The following is a 21,078-nucleotide window of genomic DNA, read 5'->3' on the forward strand; positions in this document are numbered from 1 at the left end:
TAATAGACAACCAGGTTGGAAGGGACCTCAGTGATCATCTGGTCCAACCTTTCTTGGCAAAAGCACTTTCTAGACAAGATGGCCCAGCACTCTGTCCAGCCGAACCTTAATAGTGTCCAACATTGAGGAATCCACCACTTCCGTGGGAAGATTATTCCAATGGCTGATTGTTCTCATTGTGAAAAATTGTCCTCTTGTGTCCAGTCAGAATCTCCCCAGGAGTAACTTGTACCCATTACCCCTCATCTTTTCCATGAGACTCCTTGTAAAAAGAGAGTCTCCATCTTCTTTGTAGCCACCCTTTAAATACTCAAAAATGGTGATACAGTCTTCCTTAAGCCTTCTTTTCTCAAGGCTGAACTCTCAAGACTTTCCTCATATGGCAGATGTCCCAGTCCTTTGATCATCTTTGTGGCCCTTCTCTGGACCCTCGCCAGCCTGTCCACAGCTTTTTCTGCATAGCAGGGATCAAAACTGAACACAGTATTCCAGGTGTGGCCTGACAAGCTCTGAGAAGAGTGGGGTAATGACTTTATCATCTCCGTTGGTGATGCTCTTTTTGATGCCACCAGCATCCTGTTGGCTTTCTTTGCCGCAGCAGCACGCTGTTCACTCATATTGAGCTTGTTGTCCAGCAGGACCTGCCAGGACCCTTTCCAAATAGCTGGTCCCCAGCAGGGTAGATCCCAGCCTGTGCTGCACTCCTGGATTATGTTTTCCCAGGTGCAAGACCTTACGCTTGTCTTTGTTGAACTTCATAAGGTTCTTATACAGCCCACTCTTCCAGCCTATCCAGGTCTTCCTGCCTGGTGGCTCTCCTTTCTGAAGTGTCCACTTCCCCACTCAGTTTGGTATCATCAGAAGACTCCATCAGGGTACACTTGATCCCATATTCCAGATCACTTAAGAAGCTATTAAACAGTGTTGGGCCCAATATCGATCCTTGGGGGTCCCTGCTTGTGACAGGTTGCCAGTTCGAAAGAGCTATTTACCACCACCCTTTGGTGTCAGCCAGTTCCCTACCCAACACACAGACCACTTGTCTAGACCATAACGCATCTGGTTTCTCTAGGAGGAGGCTGTGGGAAGCTGTATCAAAACCTTTGAAAGTTAATGTTCAGATGGCTGTGGCAGGCAGTCTGCAGGAGGTCTGTGAGGGTAATGGTACCAAGCAAAGTGCTTCTCTTTTCTAAGTCTGCTACCTGTTATTCTGTCTCTGAAAAAAGTATCAAAAAGAAAAGAGTACATACTACGGCAGGCATATCCTAGCCCAGCAATTTAAAATGAAAATAATTATTTAAAACTTCAGCACTGCACCCATCAGAATGGGTATTTATTGAAAGTGTTAATTTGGAACATCTTGACTACATTATTTTTTACCATTTCTTTGTTTTTGGTCTGTGACTTTCTGAACACATTTAAAAGGTAAAAATTTTAGCTATTCTGTTCTATAACTGATGATTAGTTCTGTGATATAAGGATTCATATCATCTTATCATGAGTCAAAAGTGACATGTCTTTCAAGAAGAGCAATAATATTAATAAATTTTTAGCTAGCGAGTACAGTGTGCCATGTTTTATCTGACGGTAGTTAGGTTAGAGACATTAAATGATACTTCCATTGGATTACTTTGGGTTATTGATTACATTCTCTTTTAACTTGGGGATGACCGTGCCCAAAGTGTTCATGTGCATTGTTTTGTCAGGAAAGTTAAGCTTTATCTTTTTCTTAAAAGTAACTCTTTTGTATACTTGTAGAGAACTGGTCCATTAGAAGGTAATTTGTAAGGGTATTCATCTGCAAGCCGGCAGTTTGTTTGCAATTTCTAGATGAGCATTAACCTAAATTCTTTGTGACAGTTTTATGAGCCAAAACTTCTTTTCAGTGCATTAAGAAGTACAAGGACTTTTGTGTGATCTGTCACAAATTCATATGCCAACTTTCCTTTTTATTTCTGTTTTAATTATAATTGGAAATTGGATGTCTCACACTTTGTGGGAACTGTCAAACTCTGCTTAAGGTAATGTTTACATTAAAAGAAATAATGAAGTGTTAAACTTATGAAACAAAGGGTCAAGTGAAATATTGCTGCAATTAGGAAAATTATTTTTCCTTGCGTTGAACAGAAAGACTAGTGATTTTGTGAAAGGAGAAGTCTTTGTGTATATAGACAGTTCTTGTCTACTGCTCTGTAACAGAGGAGATTAAAAATTTAGTTTTATCTCCCACTTGATATTCTGTTTCTTCAGGCTGACTTCCTAAAGTAAAGAAGAGAAAACGAATAATGATTAAATGTGATTTGTAGTCACAACTAACAGTGGATTAAATTTCAGAGGTGGGATACCTCTTAGTTGCAAGATCTGTGAGGTCTGAAAATTTGCACAAAATACTTAAATCCCTGTGTAATAACTCATTTAGGGTCTCAAGTAGTTAGTGTAGCTCTTAGGAATTTTCATAGTCACAATTTTGACATTAAAAAATCAATTTTGCTAATATAAGAGGCAAGAGAACAGGGTAAATTAATTCACAGCCTTATATGTGATTTTGTGATTTTCATGTATTTAGCAATAGTTGCGGTCAGAAGAGATCTCTAGAGATATCTACTGCAACCCCCCCTGCTCAAAGCAGGGTCAGCTAGAGCAGGCTGCTCGAGGCCATTCCCTTGAGCTTTTAATACCTCCAAGATTGAAGACTCCGCAACAACAACGACGAAAAGGTTTCTCTTATGTTCTAGTAAAAATACTGTGTTTCTCTTTGTGCCTATTGCCTCTTGTACTGTCATTGGGCATCACTGAGAAGAGTCACGCTCGTCTTTACTTTACCCAGCAGGTATTTATACAATTGATAAAATTCCCCCAAGCCTTCTCTTTTCCAGGCTGAACTAGTCCCAACTCTCTCATCTCAGCCTCTGCTTGTGGGACAGATACTGCAATCCCTTCATCATCTTTGTCACACTTCCCTGGACTTGCTTCAGTATGCATGTGTCACTTCTGTACTGGGGAGCCCAGCACTGGACCCAGCACTCCAGATGTCTCACTAGTGCTGAGTAGAGGGGAAGGATCACCTCCTTCAACCTGTTGGCGACACTCTTCCTGATGCAGCCCAGGATGCTGTTGCACTTCTTTGCTGCAAGGGTGCATGGCTTACTCATGGTCACCTTGTTGTCCAGCCTCCTTTCCAGCTGATTAACTCTCAGTCTGTACTGATGGTTATTTCTTCCCAGGTAGGGGGTGTACATTGGATTTCCCTTTGAGTATCATGTGGCTGATCTCTGTCCATTCCTCCAGCCTCTTAAGGTACCACTGAATGGCAGCACAACCATCTAGTCTATCAGCCGCTCTCTCCCAGTTGTGTATCTGCAAACTTCCTGAGCGCGCACTCTGTCTGATGGTCATCCTGGTTCTCAATGAAGATATTAGAGTATTGGGCTCAGTATAGACCCCTGGGGTTCACCAGTGGTCACTGGTGTCCAGCTGGAATTTGTGCCACTGATCACAACCATTTAAGCTTGGCAGTTCAACTAATTTTCAGTCTGCCTCACTGTCCCGCTTACCTAGCCCATACTTGATCGGTTTGTCAATGAGGGTATTGTGGATGGCAGTGTCGGAAGCCTTGCTGAATGAGCTCAGCCGTCATCCACAAAGCCAGTCATTTCATCACAGAAGGGCATATCAGGTTGGTGAGGTGTGATTTCCCCTTTTTAAGTCCATCCTGACTATTCTCAGTTTACTTCTTGTCATTTGTTTGCTTGGAAATGCTTCCGAGAGGATTGCTTCATCTTCCTGGGAACTGAGGTGAGGCTGACCAGCCCATGTCCTTTAAAGGTCCCTTCCAACCCAAACTATTCTATGATTCTATGTCTCGAGACTTTATGCTAAGAACAAACTGCAAATTTTATCCCGTGATTAGATTTATTTATTTAGTTACTTATTTAATAATTTCTGTTATTACTAAACTTCAGTGACTTTCTTCACTGCTTTGAATTTGCCAGGAGACTCTGGGAAGCCTTCAGGAGAAAATAGCTCCTTTCTCTTTCACTAGTAATAGCCACTTACACTGGTTTCATGGAGAACCTCTGACTCTTACGACTCCCAAATGTGATCTACAGTACAGACTCCCAACTAGATTTCCTAAACTCAGCACTAAATTAAGTAGTTCAGATTTGCCAGATTTTCTTGAGTTTGCCTGAAACTCTAGACAACCAAAAAATGAAAACAAATTTAATTAGTGGAGCCAGCAATTCTGTTGATGGTACAGGAATCAATTTGTTTTGGGGTTTGGGCTTTTTTTAAAGGTGGGTGGGTGCAGAGCATAGTTACCACCGTTGTTTCATTCTTCAGTTCTCTCTGCTATCCTGAAGGGTGGCAAAAAACATCTAGTTTGTTCTCTTCCCTGCCATAGCAGCGTTTTGCGTGGGGATAAGAATTGAGGCTACATCTTGAAGGAAGTGACAGAGATTAAATTCTTCTGCCCTCTTCCTTCCTTTTTTTCTTGGTTCTTTTGTCAGTAGGAATGTTGTGCCTCTGTTTTTGTTTGTTTGTTTATTTATTTACTTAATGAGTAAGTCAATGATGGTTCAGTTTTCCTTTTCTTACTAAGAGTTGTCCTGATAGAAAAATGTATCAAAGGGGGACAGTTTTCACTCCTTGGGGTCTTTCTGTGCTTATATTCCCATTGCTTTCCCTTTATTATCACTTTCGTTTTTAACAATACTTGAAAGACTGAGTGCTTTATAAATCCTGTGTCAGCAGGAGTACTCATTGTGGCTTGAAAGTCCTTCTTTCTAGCTCATTGCTAGTGCTTTCAAAAAACATATATGATATTTTAACAGTAGATAGCAAGATTGTGGTTCAGTCCTTTTTTTAAAATATCTTTTCCTCCACTTGTATTGGCTCAGTAAAATATGTTTTGTGGCATGCTTTGATTTTTGTTGATGGTGGTTTTATAACAATTCTAAAGGACAAACGTCAAGTACTTGTTATAAGGACTTAACCTAAATTTAAATCTAGGCCATATAGTTTTATGAAACTAATAAAATTTTAGTTATAAAACTAAAATGTGTATTTTTTACTTTTATCTACAGAAATAAAAAATTTGGTGTGCAGAAATGTTCTGAAATTGAATTTTTACTTTTGTAATCAGTGTGCTGTCATTAAAATTAATTTCATTGAACTCAAAACATCTGTCTTAACATCTAATAGCGCTCAGAAAATGAAGTTCTGTCCTCATTCCACCCTCAATCCCACCACCTCAAGTATGATTGGTGTTAAAAAGTCAGTTACAGCTCTCCTTATTATTCCCTGGTACGAGACAGGATTAATTTCATAAACGCTTGTCAAGTAGCTAGTTAGATTTTTTCCAACTGCCTCTTGTTATAACGTGCTGGGAGTAGTTTACGTTTCTTTTAATTGTTTTGAATATTATTAATTTGAATTATTTTGCTTTGGAAATTCTGGAATTATTCATGCCAGCCCAGGAAGCAGAGATTGTGCTCTAAGGCCCAACAGCAATTAAAAAAAATCTTTGATACTTTCCACCTTCTTTATCTGAACCTTCTCTCCTCTCTCTCCCCATTGTCATTGACAGTCACTATCATACACCATCTGTTTGAAAGGGTCCAGAGGAGGAACACAACAATGATCAGAGGGATGGAACAGCTCTGCTGTGAGGACAGGCTGAGAGAGTTGGGGTTGTTCAGCCTGGAGAAGAGAAGGCTCGGGGGAGACCTTATTGCAGCCCTTAAAGAGGGCTTCTAAGAAAGATGGGGAAAGACTTTTTAGCAGGGCCTGTTGACATAGGGCAAGGGGTAATGGTTTTGAACGAAAAGGGCAGATTTCAACTAGATCTAAGGAAGAAATTTTTCCCACTGAGGGTGGTGGAACACTGGCACAGGTTTCCCAGAGAGGCAGTAGATGCCCCATCCCTGGAAACATCCCAGGTCAGGTTGGACGGGGCTCTGAGCAACCTGATCTAGTTGAAGATGTCCCTGCTCACTGCAGCGGGGTTGGACTAGATGACCTTTAAAGGTCCCTTCCAACCCAACAATTCTATGATCTCCACATGTTTGAAGGCTGCTGCAAGCATGCTCTGCTCTGGGGTCTTCGTTTCTTGCATTCCTCATTTTTCCCTCTTCTTCCTCTGTTGCATACTTCCATGTCAACAGCATTCAGTTATGCTTGCCAAGCCAGGGGTTTTTTATATATATGTTCCTGAAGTAGTGTTTCTGAAAAAACGACCTTGATGGCTAGGTTGGAGTAAGGAAGAACAACTGTTTTGTCAGTGAGGTTTTCAACAATCTCATTTTAAAGAAAATTATATTAAGAAATTCTTGAGCAAAGATGAAAACTGTGAGGACTTAATCCAATTGTTTAGTCATATGTATTAAGATTTTTGTTTAATCTTTACTTATTTGTTCCTGCCCTGCTTCAGAAAAGTGCCATTCTTGCTAACTGATTGTTTACTGCCAATGTAATGATATGTGCAGGAACCGGGGCATTCAAATCCAAGTCATCTGCATACTTAGAATTTTGATTTTCAAGCTGACAGTAAATATCTAATACTTGTAATTGAATGTAAAGCTAGAAAATAAAATTTACATTCTACAAAGGGTCAAAAAGAAGGAGAAGTAAAAGAACTGAAGTTCAGGGGTTTTTTAGTAGCCTTTTGGTTTTTTTTAAAGAACTTTTGTGACCTCTGTGTTAATGATAAGTCTGTGCTTTTTAATGTGTTTTTTTGAATTCTTGTATTTTAAAACACTCTAGCTAGGATAATGTTCGTTACTTACCTGCAAATGATGGTCTTCATATCATAATATGCCATGTTGACTGTTAGGAAACAGAGACCTAGCTTGGTTGTTTCAGTCAGCACTCAAAACCACGTACTTTTTAAAACTTTGTTTTCACACCCTTGTTATGCATGCATGCTTTTCTGTCCAGGTGTCTCATATTCAGATGTCATTTTAAGCATTTCATAAAGATGTTTTTTAAAAAAATTATTGACAATACCTGAAGCTCTGCAGTCCTTTGGAACTTGCTGTCTACATTCAAAAGGCATTTTTTATATTTATTTTAGATATTGATAAAGTGTTTTGGAAATCAAAAAGAACAGCTTTTAGGGGCTCAATAGCTTAGTTTCCTTTCTTGTTTCTACTTAATACAGAACTTTCCTCTTTTGGTTCTCAGCAAAGAAATGATGCTCAGTATCTCCTGTTGAGTTTTTGAAATAATTATAAGGACTTGTGATGAGATAAGCTTTATATATGTAAAATATATATCTGATACTTTACTTAAATAAATCTGCACATGGCAAGCCTTGTGGCCTTGCATCTTTCTAGTTATTTCTAACTTCTGTGCTTTGCAGTGTGATTTTTGTTCTCTTTTTCTAATGGGAAATTCTAAGTTTTCTTAATGTACTCTGGAGGCAGGAGCTATAAAAATGGAAATTCATTGTGACTCTCCGTGCCTCTAAGCAAGAGATGGATCACATAGCAGGAACTATCAAATTAACCAGTGGCAAAGATGGAGTTGCAGGGTTTTTTTCCTTTTCCTAACCTTACTGGGGGTTCGTAGATTAAATGCATCATGTTCTGCTTGTTAAATAAGCTGGCATCTTTGAGTTTGACCCATCAGGTTGGGAGGAGAGGAGAGGAGGAGCGCCGCTGTTCCCAGCCAGACTTATGGCAGCTCTGTGCTCAGCGACTGTGACTGATGGAAGAGCTCAATTAAGTTGTCAGAAGGAATAAAGATAATGGCTTCTGTTTAGTTTGCATTCAAAGTTACCCACTCCTAGCATCTCTGTCTGGTTTTGATGTTAGGATATAATGTCAGCTTCATGTGGATCTGGTTTTATTTGTCTATAGAATATACTTTGGAAGGTGAGCAAGAGAGAGCTTTTATACATGAAATAGTAGATCTTGGTGGTTGTCTTCTCCAGAGTTGTCAGACCTATTCCTTGATATATGTCAATCCAGCAGAGTCTCTTAATGGCCTCCATTTACACAATTATCAATGTGTTAGTTTCAACAACTGCTGCTGAATAGTATCTTTGAAAAGCAGCATTTGACAGCACTTTACTACTCCATCCCACATGTGCTGGATGAGTATCTGAATTTACACTGAATTGTAAGACCAGTTTGCCAGATTTGGTCTTGCTGTGTGGGGTGTGGTTTTTTTTTTTTCTTTTTTTCCTTCAAGCTAAGATGAAAAGTTTCCCATGTCTTTGGGATGCTAATTAATGGCCAAAGCGATTATTGGGATGATTTGGTATGGTGGTGTTGGGCTGGTGGTTGGACCTGATGATCTTAAAGGTCTTTTCCAACCATAGTGATTCTGTGATTTTTTTTTTTTTTTTTTTTTAACCCACCTTTTATGCCTTCCTAAGTTTAGGCACAGATGAACATAGTGGTTGCGTTACTGTGGCTTAATATGATCATGATCTAAGCTGTCATTGTGCATGATTTTCACCCATTGTAGATAGGAATTAAAATGCATTAACTTAATTCACATTAGGAAAATGTCAGCGTGGATGCGTTCCAGTGTTACACTTCATGCTATCATTTTAAAGCTGTGGTCTGCTGCCCATTTCTCTCAGCATATCCAGTCCTAGCAAGTACACCTATCCCTAACCAAAATAGCCACTCATCTCCATGATCTCTCAAATAGCAGCCATAGGCCAAAGAAGTGTTCCAGCAACAAAACTTCATAGTAAACATTGCCTTTGCCATCATGCGTGATAAAATTTGCTTGTATCTACTGTCTGCCGTCTGTTTAAGTCTGACTGTCTAATGGTGACATGGCATGAAGTTCTGTGTAGAATGAGAAGAACATTTTAAATATGTAAATGTATCTACATACATATCTGCTCATGGACGAGTACAGATGCATGTACTTTCAGTCTCCTGCCCTGTTTGGATGGGCTATTAAAACAGTTTATTTTTGTACTTGAAAATTCAAATGTGAAACTTGGAAATATTTTATCCACTCAGAAGCAGGAGACAGATACTTGAGAGACAGATGCTGTTAGAATGTGATCAAAGCAAACGGAATTAAGAATGTTGGATTCCTGTCATCCCTCCTTCGATACCATTCTGCTTGGGAAATTAGCTGGTATAAAGCCAGGAGAAGCTGTTCCTAGCCTATTCCAGTTTGATCAGTCTTTATCTGGTGCACGATTCCTCAGGGATTATGACAGCATGTCATAATTCAAAATACTTTTAAGCTTTGAAAGAATGCATTGAAAGAATGATGGCATCAGGGTAGTAACTTGTCTCAGAAATTTTACTCTCTCTTTTATGAGATTGTACTTCATGAAGGAAACACCTACAGAAAATGGGGGTGTGTGTGCATATTCATATTCTATATAAATCTCTGTTTTTTTCTGGGCAGACCATGCATAGATGATAATCCCTGGGTGAAACTGGGGACTGTTATGCTACAGAGATGCCCGGCTGAGGAAAAGGAGAACACAGGAAATGAAATTCTGAAAATCTGCCGTTCTTTATATGAGACAAAGCACATGCTCCCTGTCAAGGTAAGTTTTAACTTTGGGCATCATGGATATGAGTCTTTTTGGGGTCCCAACTACAAGAAAGTTGTTGCTATACTGGATCAAGTCTGATGGAGAGCTAACAAGATTGGTAGGGGGCTGGAGCACAGTAACTGCAGAGATACTGAGAGAATTCATTGGGTTCATTCTGTCTTAAGAAGAGATGGCTGAGGGAGATCATATTGCTGTCTTTAAATTTGTGGATGAGGAAACCTGCAGAGGAGATGGAGCCAGGCTCTTCTCTGACATGCTCAGTGATAGGACACAAGGCAATAGACACAACTCTCATTACATACAAGGAAAACCTTTTTCAGCACTAAACTGGTGAAACATTAGAGTAGGTGGATGCCTAGAGGAGACATGGAGTTTCCATCATTGGAGATATTCAGAACTTAACTGGATCACGTGGTGGGCAATTTGATCCTGTTGGACTTGGTTTGAGTAGGGGCTAGTTGGATTAGCTGACCTTTAGAGGTGTGTTCCAATGTAAGTTATTGTTTAAAGTTTTTACAGAAAGTCTTTAATAGTGCATTGTTATTGTCGTTAGTGTGGCAAAAGCTGTTAATTAAATAATCAGTAATTTTCTCACTAATGAATGCATGAAGATTTAGTTAGGAATCCTTGAAAAATATGTTGGTGATGAAAAAAATCCAATGTACGAGTAATTGCTTTGTAATAATCATGGTGTTCTGTCTTCCTGCACTATGTATGCATACTTCAATACAAGCATCTCTTAAGTATAAAATTATTGAAGTGTTTTGTATGTAAACATTGTATACCAATGAAGACAGATTTGCGAAATGCTTAATAAAGTTCACATAACTTTACAGTAGTCATGTGCATATTTTAGTAAGCTGATTACTCCCTTATAATCATCTTCATGCAATCACAGTCTGTTTAAAAAAAAAAGATTATATTAAGACGAGTAGCAGAATAGAAACAGCGTGTTCTATTTAAAATACAGACAGGTGGAGTGTGTTGTGGTTGTTTTTTTTTTTAAATAGTCAGATTGATTTGAGTCAAGTTCAAAATCTATGTAAAACATTATTCCAGAAGGTATCAGTAAGCTGAAATGATAAATACAGTTATTAATTCATTTATTCCACCAAAAAGTTTGGTGGATGTTAGGTCTCCCTATCCCCAGGACTGGTTTAAGTACATGCAGCTTTTCTTTACAAGGCATTGAATCATAGCTTGTAAACTCATGATCTTACTCATGCACAGGAGTAATCAAAGTTTGTCAAAGTAGGATTTTCTAACTCGCCTCAGTGAACCAGGAAGGCAGATCCCACCAAGGGTCCCTGTCATACAGCAGTCAGTTGACCAAGGGTTCTGCTCAAGAATGGGTCATGGTTTACTCAGTTCTCTTACCTGGGTAAACTTTTTCTTGAATTCCATAAGAAGCCCTTATTTATACACAGTTTTGATACTGGTTGGCAGCTTTGGTTGGAGGTGCCTGCGTTTTTTAGTGGTACAGAATGTGGGAAGAGCCCTCTGTATAGGTGTGAATATACAGGTACAACATGAGGATACTGTGGTCTTCAAGCATAAAAGAGCTTTACCAATGTAAAATACTTTTTTTATTACTAGAATGCTGTACAGCAGCAGGAGTTGCACCAAAATGTGTAATTGTATCAGTTACCTACAAACACAGGCTGTATTGCTTTAAGTCTCTACTTGGGAAGAGGGGGAATGGCATGGATGAATTTAAGGCACTTAATTGTATGCACGGCAGCGGTACTTAAGTGCACAAATTAGAGAGTTGAGATTGCGTGGCTGAATAAGATGAAAATCTGATTACTGACAATTAACCTGTTTAGATGACTTCACATTTCAATAAATACATTGATTAAGAAGACAGACCTAGAATGATGGAATTCTAAAAACTGAGAGATCAATTTATCGCCATAAATAACATTTGCCATTCTGAAGTCCCAAGACTGTAATGGAAAAAAGATTTAACTTCCAAGTCATGATGGTCTAGAAGTTAGGAAAACTGTTTCTTTAGACGTAATTGGAAAGGTTTCTCTCTTTCTTTATTCCGCCTCCTGCTGGTCTTTCTACTTTTTTACAGCCAAGTTCTTTTTAATGTCTTTTGAGGAGTCATATAGCTTTAATCTTTGTATCTGTGTCTGTGTGTGTTTGTTTTTGTTTTGTTTTAATTTGGATTATACAGTGGATAGATTTTTTTTTTCCATTCCTCTCAGTTGAAACAAGCATTATTTTATTTGCTTGGAAGGCCCATATGTTTGGACTGTTTGACATCTGCACTGCCTGATTAATCTCTTTAGAAAGAGGCAAATCCTTCCTCCCCCAGTAAGTGTTAAAGTGTGACTCCTCTGAATATCTCATGTTTTTCTATCAACCTGTGGGTCATGTGTCCGTTAACATAAACACCTAAATGGGAGAATGCATCTAGTCTCTTGTCTGTAGTAATCCTGGGGTCCCAATGGCCATAAAGTGCTTATTTCCTAGAATAATATAGCAGCCAGTTCTCCTTCTTTCTATTTTTGTGCCTGATTGTTCCTGGTTTTTATATATGAGTTTACATTGTACGTTTTCCTTCATTCACAGTTGTCTCTGATCATTTTGTTCAGATAATTTTGAATTTAAATGTTGCCCTTCAGTCTGCTTTCGGCCTCTCCAGACGCAATACTGTTTGAACTCATTATCCAGCCCTTCAAGCCATCCATGAAAATACTAATACTGGGCCCAGAACAGACTGCGGTGAGATCCGTTTCATATGCCTCGCTGGTGTTACAGTGAACCATTGACAGCTGCATAACTAGATAGAAGACAAAAGTTATCTCACAAAAGTTTCAGCTAAATCATGGTAATCCAGATTTTGCTTTAGGGCTCCGCTTGCCGGTCTCACGGGTAACGTCGTACCCCCTCCAAAGCGCAGCCACTCGCCACGGGCAGAGGCGCGAATGCTTTCGGGTGCTTCTTGCAGAGAAGGAAGCCACTTGTGGTGCTCTGAGCAGCGCTGCGAAGTGGTGGATTGCTGCTTAGGGTTGGATTTCCAGCTGCTGTCCAGACGTACGAGGAGATTTTGGTCCTGTTTGGACAGTCTGAGCTTGGCAGATTGGCCTATGGAAAAAGGGGTGGAGGCCACTCCAAGGGTTTGCAAGTTGGACCACGCTATCCTGCACCTTATTTCCCTGGTGCAGAGGACAATGTTTCATGTCACGTTTTTGAAATGTTGCTAAACTTAAAATATGCTATGGTGATGGCCGTATTCTTAACTACAGAAGCTGTTGCAGGGGCCTTTAGGAACTTATTTCTGTACGATGTTTTTGTTTGGTTTTCCATTGTAAGTTTTCATGGTTGTCATGGACTGGGAGTGTCTGATAGGTCCGTAATACTCTTCCCCTTGCGTGGCTGCTTTCTTCCTAGTATGAAAGACAGACTGTATTTCTCTTTTCCAGTCTTCTTTAACCTTTCTTGTTATCGAGGATGATGCCTTAACTTGATTTATTATTTCTTCAGGTGTTTTGGTATGACTTTTTTCAGCCCCGGAAACATAATTTCTTTTTAAATTTTAGCCTGAGTTTTCAATATTGAAGTCTCAGCCATTATCATTGCCAACTGTTAATTGTTTATTTGCCTGAGATCTTGTAGTAAGAATTCAAGCAAAAAGGATTATTTAGCACTTTGCTTTTCTTGGCTTTATGTTACTGACTTTTTTGTATCAGTGTGTTATTACTCATGTTGTATCATAAGCGTACCAGGAAAACAGAGGCAGTGCAATCTTTATAAGAGATATCAAGTGAAGAAGTGTGTGTAAGAAGTACCTTTCTCCATAAACCACTAGTGAGACTGGCATTAAAATAAAACATCATGATAGTATAGCTGCATTTTAAGAGGACACTGAAAAACGAGAGGCCAAAGAAACAACCCGCAAAAATCAGTGCACGGTGAAAATACCTTGAAGTAGAACACTGAAGGATTACAGCGTATTAGCTTAGCAGCAATCGAGAGGTGATTGATTTTATTCTGCACATGTTTTTAGCTGGAGCAGAAGCTAATAAAACTCTCTCTTGATTTACAAAGGCGTAGCAAGAACTAACTCCATTTCAGTTTTTATCATAAGGCATATTTTCACAGTAAGTAAAACTGATTGTTGGAATGTATACTTCTCCTTCAAGAGAGATGAATCAGGCACAAAGTTAATCAAGCTATCTGACTGGTACCTGCCTGAAATGTAATGAAATTTGGCTTCAAAATCTGCTAGTGTAAGATAAACACAAGTTAACTGTATAGCTAAGCATGTGTTTTCTTATGTGGAGGCCCTTATGTGGAGGCCCCCTCCGTGATGAGCAAAGCAGATTGTGTTAGAACATATCCCATTAGAACGTGTAACCAGTACTAGAGTAGAACTGTGAAGCATCCAAGAAGAAAACAAAATGCTGGCATATCATCTGAGATAAATGTTACGGCTTTGAAAATAGCACTGTTAATATCTCTATTACTGCATTTGCTTGCTGAGAGATAATATTTTTCTTTATTTTAAAGCGGCTCATTGAGACAGCAAGCTCTGATTCAACATCTGCATCTTTTCTCTCCCTGCCCTGTTGCTTTGAAAATGTACCATAACTAGTTACATTTTACAATTTGCTTAGTTCCCTTTTCTTCCTCTCACAACCCCAAAATATGTTTTGAGGTTCTTTGAGAGAGCCTTTTTTTAGTTATGGGTTATTTCTTACGGCACTGCTTCTCCATTTAGTTTTGAGCGGCTTTCAGACAGAAAAAGCAGACATGGTAAAATTGCCTTTTTGTTCACGTTATGTATCTTTTATGACTCTTGAATTTATTTTTCTGAACATAAGCTGCATTTATTGCTGTGAATACACCTTTTCAAGAAAAGGAGACAGGTAGTGTGAATCTCTAGCTTTGCATTCAGTAAGTTTGCTGGTATGGCAGGCATACAGCTCGAAATAAATACAGTGGAATATGAAATTATCAGAAGTTTAATAAGCATATGACTGATCAGACGAAGCTTAATGTATTTATTTAATCTTCTTATTCCTTGGTCCTATATAATATCCTTCACCAAAAACATCATCAGTAGCAGTACAGAATACAAGTTTAGAGGAACAAGTCTGGGTAAGAGGAGAAATCACTGCAGTGTTGAGGAAAAACAAAACCACAAGTTACATGTAGGAGATTCTTGTTGTTGTTGTTGTTTTTTGTTGGGTTTTTTGGGGGGGGGGTTTTGTTTTTTTTTTTAACTAAAGGCCATGGTAAAGATTTGGAAATGTACAGTAGGTTTGTTGTTTGTATGTTTTAAAGATACTTCTCTGGCCAGTTTCTTCTTGCAGAAGATTTATGATGCTAAATTTGTGCTATATTATAAAATATGAGAAATTAGATGAATGAGGGAAAGTTAATTTGCTGAGCTTTAATTGTGTATTAGACATTGGATAAAATTTGAAAAGATTTTGCAACAGAGCTTTATGACGTTGAACTCTGGTATGTACTGTTATTTCCTCTTTATTTTGTTCCACTTTCATGATTTCACAATTGAGTTACAGTGTGTCACAGGTGTCTGTTAAGTTTCTTCTGTGCTTTGCAGTATTTCAGTAAGCACAAATATATTAGTCCCACAGAGAGCTGTGATTGCTCTGTTGTTCTTTCAGTAAAACTGTGGTTTGTAATGGTGATTCAGTACCTGCCTTGTCTTAATATAACAAATGTTGCACTTACAACCCTATATGCCACATTTTTTAAAAAATTTGTCCTTTCAAGTTTCCAAAGAGTTATTTCCAACAGGGAGTTAATTTGTTTTAAAACTTTGGTTTTCATTTTGCATTTGACGTAGAATTTTCATAAATTTTAGTGTGAATGATGATGTGTTTATCTCCAGAGATCTCACCAAATTATTTTACTTTTATTTTCAGTGTATAAAAGAATTATGTTTGCTGCTACTTAACCAGTCTCTCCTTCTGCCATCCCTGAAACTGTTGGTAGAAAGCAAAGATCAAGACCTTCACACTATGGCACTGGAGCAGATAACAGCTGTTGCTAAGGTATGAGCAGTTGAATTCACTACCTTTCAGAGTTTGAGGTAGTAAGTTAGCTCTTTTATTTTCATATAGTAAGCAGAGACTATTGAGACCTTTATCATTATTAAGATTTTCCACAGTTACTGTGTCCACAGTGAGCAATAACACAGGGCTAGTAAGATCTTTTATATATACTTAAGGTGATTAAAACTCATAGCACTTTCATTAAATTATCTAGTATGCTATTTTAAGTCAACGTGATGGAACAGAAACTATTCTGTTATATAAAATAGATTGTTATCTCTCTGTTCGTATTCTAGCACTTCAGGGTTTTTTTAAGTGATAATAGTACGTCAGATGAGTTATCTTGGTTCTGACAAACTTGGCAGTCTGTTCATATACACATGGAGAGCTGTTGCACTATTGGTTTTGTTGTAGAAAGGTTAAAATGTGAGATGGTATGTTTGGAGACTTTCATGGAACTCTAGATAGGTTTTATTTGATACTGCAGCAAAGTTTCTGGAGGAAAAAAACAACTAAATACTGTCGTCTTTTCTATGGGCAAGGACTGAAAGACATTACTGTATCTTTTTCAATTGTTATATAAAATTACATGACTTCCCTCCCCGCTCCCCCCCCCCCCATGTATTTGCTTTTCAGTTAAGAAGGAGCACCTAAAAAGATGAAAGCTAGTCTCCTAGATGAAAACATTATACTATCTTTTACCTTTTCTTCTGAAAACTCAGCTGGATATAAGACTTTTTCAAGCTCTTAATTGAATTTGTGCATGTACAAGCTGACTTGCTTGGATTTTGTGTTAGCTATGGTCTACGATCTAGCACTCTACCACAAAAGAGAAGCGAGATATTGTTGCAAACCTTTATATGAAAGGGAATGGCTTTCCTGTCTGACTGAATTAACTGCATTGCACATTTCCAGAACTATAATATTTAGGTAGGAAAACCACATCTCTAATATTTCCAAATTCTGCACCATAACTTACGGAGCTCTTGGTTGTGTATTACAGTATAAAATAATAATTGATGGTGAATCACAGAATCACTAGGTTGGAAATAGATGAATATGCATGTCTTTAGCAGGGAAAAGTGTTGATCATCACACTTTAAAGGGGAGAGCTAGTCATCAGAGATACCGCATGAATGTCTACATCTTGAGTGTAGATTTCACAGAATCACAGAATCACTAGGTTGGAAAGGACCTTCAAGATCATCAAGTCCAACCATTAATCCAGCGCCACCATGATCCTTAAACCATGTCTTGAAGTGCCACATCCACATGTTTTTTGAACACTGCCAGAGATGGTTACTCCACCACCTTCCTGGGCAGCATGTTCCAATGCCTGACCACCCTCTCAGTGAAGAAATTTTTCCTAATATCCAATCTAAACCTCCCCTGGCGCAACATGAGGCCATTTCCTCTTGTCCTATCACTAGTTACTTGGGAGAAGAGACCAACACCCTCATCGCCACAACCCCCTTTCAGGTAGTTGTAGAGAGCGAGAAGGTCTCCCCTCAGCCTCCTCTTCTCCAGACTGAACAACCCTAGTTCCCTCAGCCGCTCCTCATAAGACTTGTGCTCCAGACCTCTCACCAGCTTTGTTGCCCTTCTCTGGACACGCTCCAGCACCTCAACACCCTTCTTGTAGTGAGGGGCCCAACACTGAAAACATACGCTACTTCACAATGAAACTGCCCCTATGCAAACAGAAACGGAACTGTGTATATCTTTTTAAAATAAGCATCCACAGAACACAGAAGCTTTAAAAACGTGATTTGTAGGAATTCAAATTGAAATTACAACTTTCTTCTGAGGCACACGAAGTAGGCAAACATTCCCCCGTTTCTGCAGGAGCCTTCTAGGGAAGGCCCTCTGCTCTAGGTACAGTAATTGCAACAAATTCTTCAGATGCCTCGGTTGCAACAGACGGTGCAATCCTGTCCCCTACTTTCCCACCATCCGTTGTTCCACAGGAAAGATGTGTATCCTGTTCTTCCCGGGTTTCTCCCTTAAGTCTCTCCTCCTCACTTATTCTTCCTCATGTGCTGTGTCTTTCCTTTTTACACTGCACGTTGTATTCCAGAAGCTTTCTCTTTTTGCATCCGTTGGATAGCTTGAGAAAGGATTTCTCTCCTTCCCCTTCAGGAGGACTCCAGAACAGACCGACCAGTCAGCAGTAGACCTGGTAGCTTAGGCTGCATCTCTGATGTTGCTAATTTTGCTTCAAAAGGACTTTTTTGCCTAAATGGGTAAGGCTCCAGCTTTTTTAACCTGTTCTCTATGAACATTGAAAAAGGTTACATGGAAGGTGGCAGGGCATATGATACGTAATGCGCATCTGCCTGGATGAATTTGAAGTATTTCCTAGTTGAGTTTGGCATTCTAAGCAAAGAACCACAGGTTTTTGTGAAGGTGTTCCTATACCCTTTTCCGTATAGAAATACACCACAAATTTTCTGCATTTTCCACAAAATGTAGTTTTATAAATATTAACCACCAGAACAATGGTAGACTCTCTTTAATGTATTGATACCTTTCTTTTACCACCTGCAATTTTAGTTTTTGTGGCTGCAAAGCAAGGGTGTTTTTTTTTTTGTAACAAGATGATCTCATAGAAAAGCAATCAGGAATCTGATATATGCATGCACGGTCTCATCTATACGTTTTTTTGTTAACCTTTTACAGTTGGCTTTCTTGTTAACAGCTGAAAGCTGCTCTGTAACTGACTAGCTCTGAAGCTTGCCAGCAGGAATATGTGTCCGAGTATATTTTATTTAATTATTTTTAAAGCACAATGCTGTGCAGTAGCACTTTCTGAGTGGCTGCTAATTGTATTGCTCTCTTAACTGGCCTTTTCTTTCTAGTGCGTTACAGCTTCCAATTTTCTACACTCTAGGTTGATTACATTATATTGAAGTTTTAGGGCCAGGAACCATATTATCTTTGTACTAATATAAAGCACTTTGTACACCTGTGCGTGCCTAAAATAACGTTCTTTTTGGCCTTCTTAGGCAGGAGGCAGCTTGGTAAGTTGTTTCTAATTTTTCCTTCTAAATTCAACATTCATTTGAGCACATAGTTCTTTAAGAGTGCTGCATAACCTAGAATTTTCAAAGCATTTCGCTTTGGTCTAATGTTTCATCTTAAATCAATGACAATTTAACTATTTACTTCATTGTATCAGGCATAGAGTTTCTCCAGTATCTTGAATGCGACATTCCACTGCCAATGTTAGAAAAGCAACTATCACAGAAGAGTGCCTTGCTAAATTTAAAAGCTGTTCTCATATTGTTTAGAAAGTATCTCTTACTCCTTGTTTTATATGCATCTCTCATGATTACATTAGTTGCTGTTGTACCGAGTACATATATTGCTTAGCTGTGTCAATGTTGTTTATTCAGTATAATTTCGTATGCCTACTTTTTGCTTTTTAAAAACAGTATTGGGACTGTTAATGCTTTTTGTAGAATGAATTTTTCATAGGAAGCCCATTTCTGCTTACAGGAGAAACATTACATTAAACAGGAAAAGGACAAATAACATTTGGCAAAGGGAAATCATAGCTGTTGATTCCCTGACATAGTGCTAACACAGCTCACAATCATGGCTGTGAGAAAAATACAGCACTTGTTTGCTGATACGACGTATTAATTAGCCATTTGTTGTATGTTGCTGACAGCTTTGGGGATGTTTACAGTTAAGGATGATGCTGAAGTGCTGATACTAGGAATTGTATAGCTTTTGCCTGTAATAAAACAACCAAGATTTTGTGTAAGCTTTTTAGAAATTGCAGACCTCTCGTTTTATTTTGTATCTTTTTGTAAGTGGCCACTTGTCTATTTTGGAGAACAGAAATAACTATTTCACTGTGTTGCGTGGTGTATGAGTAATTTTAATAATTAGTTTACTTAAATAAGTTTATTACTGCCACTATGGCTCAGAGTTTGCCCTTAAGAGTCAGGTTGTTTTTGAGAACGGTTTCAGTGTCGTCTGTTCAGTTGGTTGTCTTTCAAAGACTAAAGCTGATTTTTATATTTCTGACAGAGCAAGTAAATATTCTATTATCTGCTGGTAGTTACATTGATTAAATAGCCAACAAATGGGAGTTAATATAATCAGTGCAAATACTACTTCAACTAAGGCTTTAATAGAAATTAGAACTAGAAAATGTTTTTGGTTGATCTAAAATAATACCTTAGCTCAGTTTACGTACTATACTTTCAATGACGAAGTACTGAGAATACTTTTGCAATGTGATTTATTGAAAAATGTAAGATGATAAATCATAAAGAAGGTGTGAAACAATGGAATTTTGAGTTGTCTCCAATGTCTTATGCCATTTACAGCTACTCAATTGGTGTGGCTTACTTTTTAAAAGAAATCTTGTTAAATGATGCATATAAGCTAACAGTGATGATGGTAAAATATCTTTTTCTAGTTTAGTTTTCCAGGGTTTTTTAATCTCTCTTTGTTTTCTTCTCCCCTTATTTATTTGTCCTATGGCTATAGGATCCATTCAAGAATAAAATTAGAAGCATTTTTACCTGCAGTAGTAGTTGAGAGCTAAAACTCTGGGTAGCAGCAGGTTCAGTTCTTTTCTGCTGTTACATCAGCAGCAGCTCTTACCTTTCCATTATTGTCCATATTTCATAACACATGGATTTTATAATGCACAAGTTATGAAAGAAATATTGTCTCCTGCTACCACCAGAACCTCTAGATGCCTGCACAAACAACACTGGCAGGGAATTGCCCAGACTCTGACTTGCCCTTTAGGTAGGCAGAAGTTAAAACCTGACCTGCTCTCGCTTATCTGAAGTTGTCTCTACAGGAGGGGTTATGTTTTTTTTCAGATGGACTGCATCATAGCAAGTACAGGTACAATGTCCATGTAGGCTGTATTAGCGACCAGAAAAAATACTGGATGCTGATATAAGATGTGTCCTTGGTCTTGGAGAGCGGATCCACAAAATTGTTGCGTTCACAGTCGCATGAATTTGCGGAGGCCTCAGTGATTTATGAGCAAAGCCTTCTAGATGCTTCAAGTTCCTCTTCTGAATATGTCAGAAGAGGTGCCACCTGTGGCAAAGCTGGTCTTCACCCACCCAGTTCACTCACAAGCTTTCTTAAAACTTGCAGGCTGCCTGTCTCTGCTTGCCCGGGGGACCCGCTGCCTTGGTGGAGCAGAATGCCTCAAGCCTGAGCCCGTCTGCAGTTTATAGCATTATTGTGCCGCTGGCAGAGCCTCGGGCAGGCGTGCTGAACCCTCACTAATTCTGCAGGGACAGCGCAGAGTGCAGCCTAGGACACAAACTGCCCTTCCGATGCAGAAAGACAGCACTCAGTGTGGGGGTGAGCACAGGTCGCACAACTGCTTCGTGCTCGGGTCGTCTGCCAAGGCGTTGGAGAAACAGCTTGAATCCCACATCCTCCCTCAGAGCAGCATTAGCAGCCTGGGATAAGGCTCTTCTCCGTCCTGCTGACAATGTGCAGAAAGAGTTTAGGACTCGT

The 21,078-nt window shown here is 39.0% G+C and overlaps 1 protein-coding gene across 1 annotated transcript in view; it reads left to right on the forward strand.

Annotated features, from left to right (window-relative positions):
* The window catches only part of NBAS (NBAS subunit of NRZ tethering complex), a gene marked incomplete at both ends in the record, with an annotated part of 185,312 nt that overhangs the window by 157,638 nt on the left and 6,596 nt on the right, over positions 1 to 21,078 (forward strand). The window contains 2 exons of the mRNA XM_081997756.1: positions 9,385 to 9,529; positions 15,445 to 15,573. Of these exons, the coding sequence (XP_081853882.1) occupies positions 9,385 to 9,529; positions 15,445 to 15,573 (274 nt within the window). The remainder of the gene's footprint in view (positions 1 to 9,384; positions 9,530 to 15,444; positions 15,574 to 21,078) is intronic.

This window comes from Phaethon aethereus, assembly GCF_964289735.1.
Source record: "Phaethon aethereus genome assembly, chromosome: 3".
Lineage (NCBI taxonomy): Eukaryota > Metazoa > Chordata > Aves > Phaethontiformes > Phaethontidae > Phaethon > Phaethon aethereus.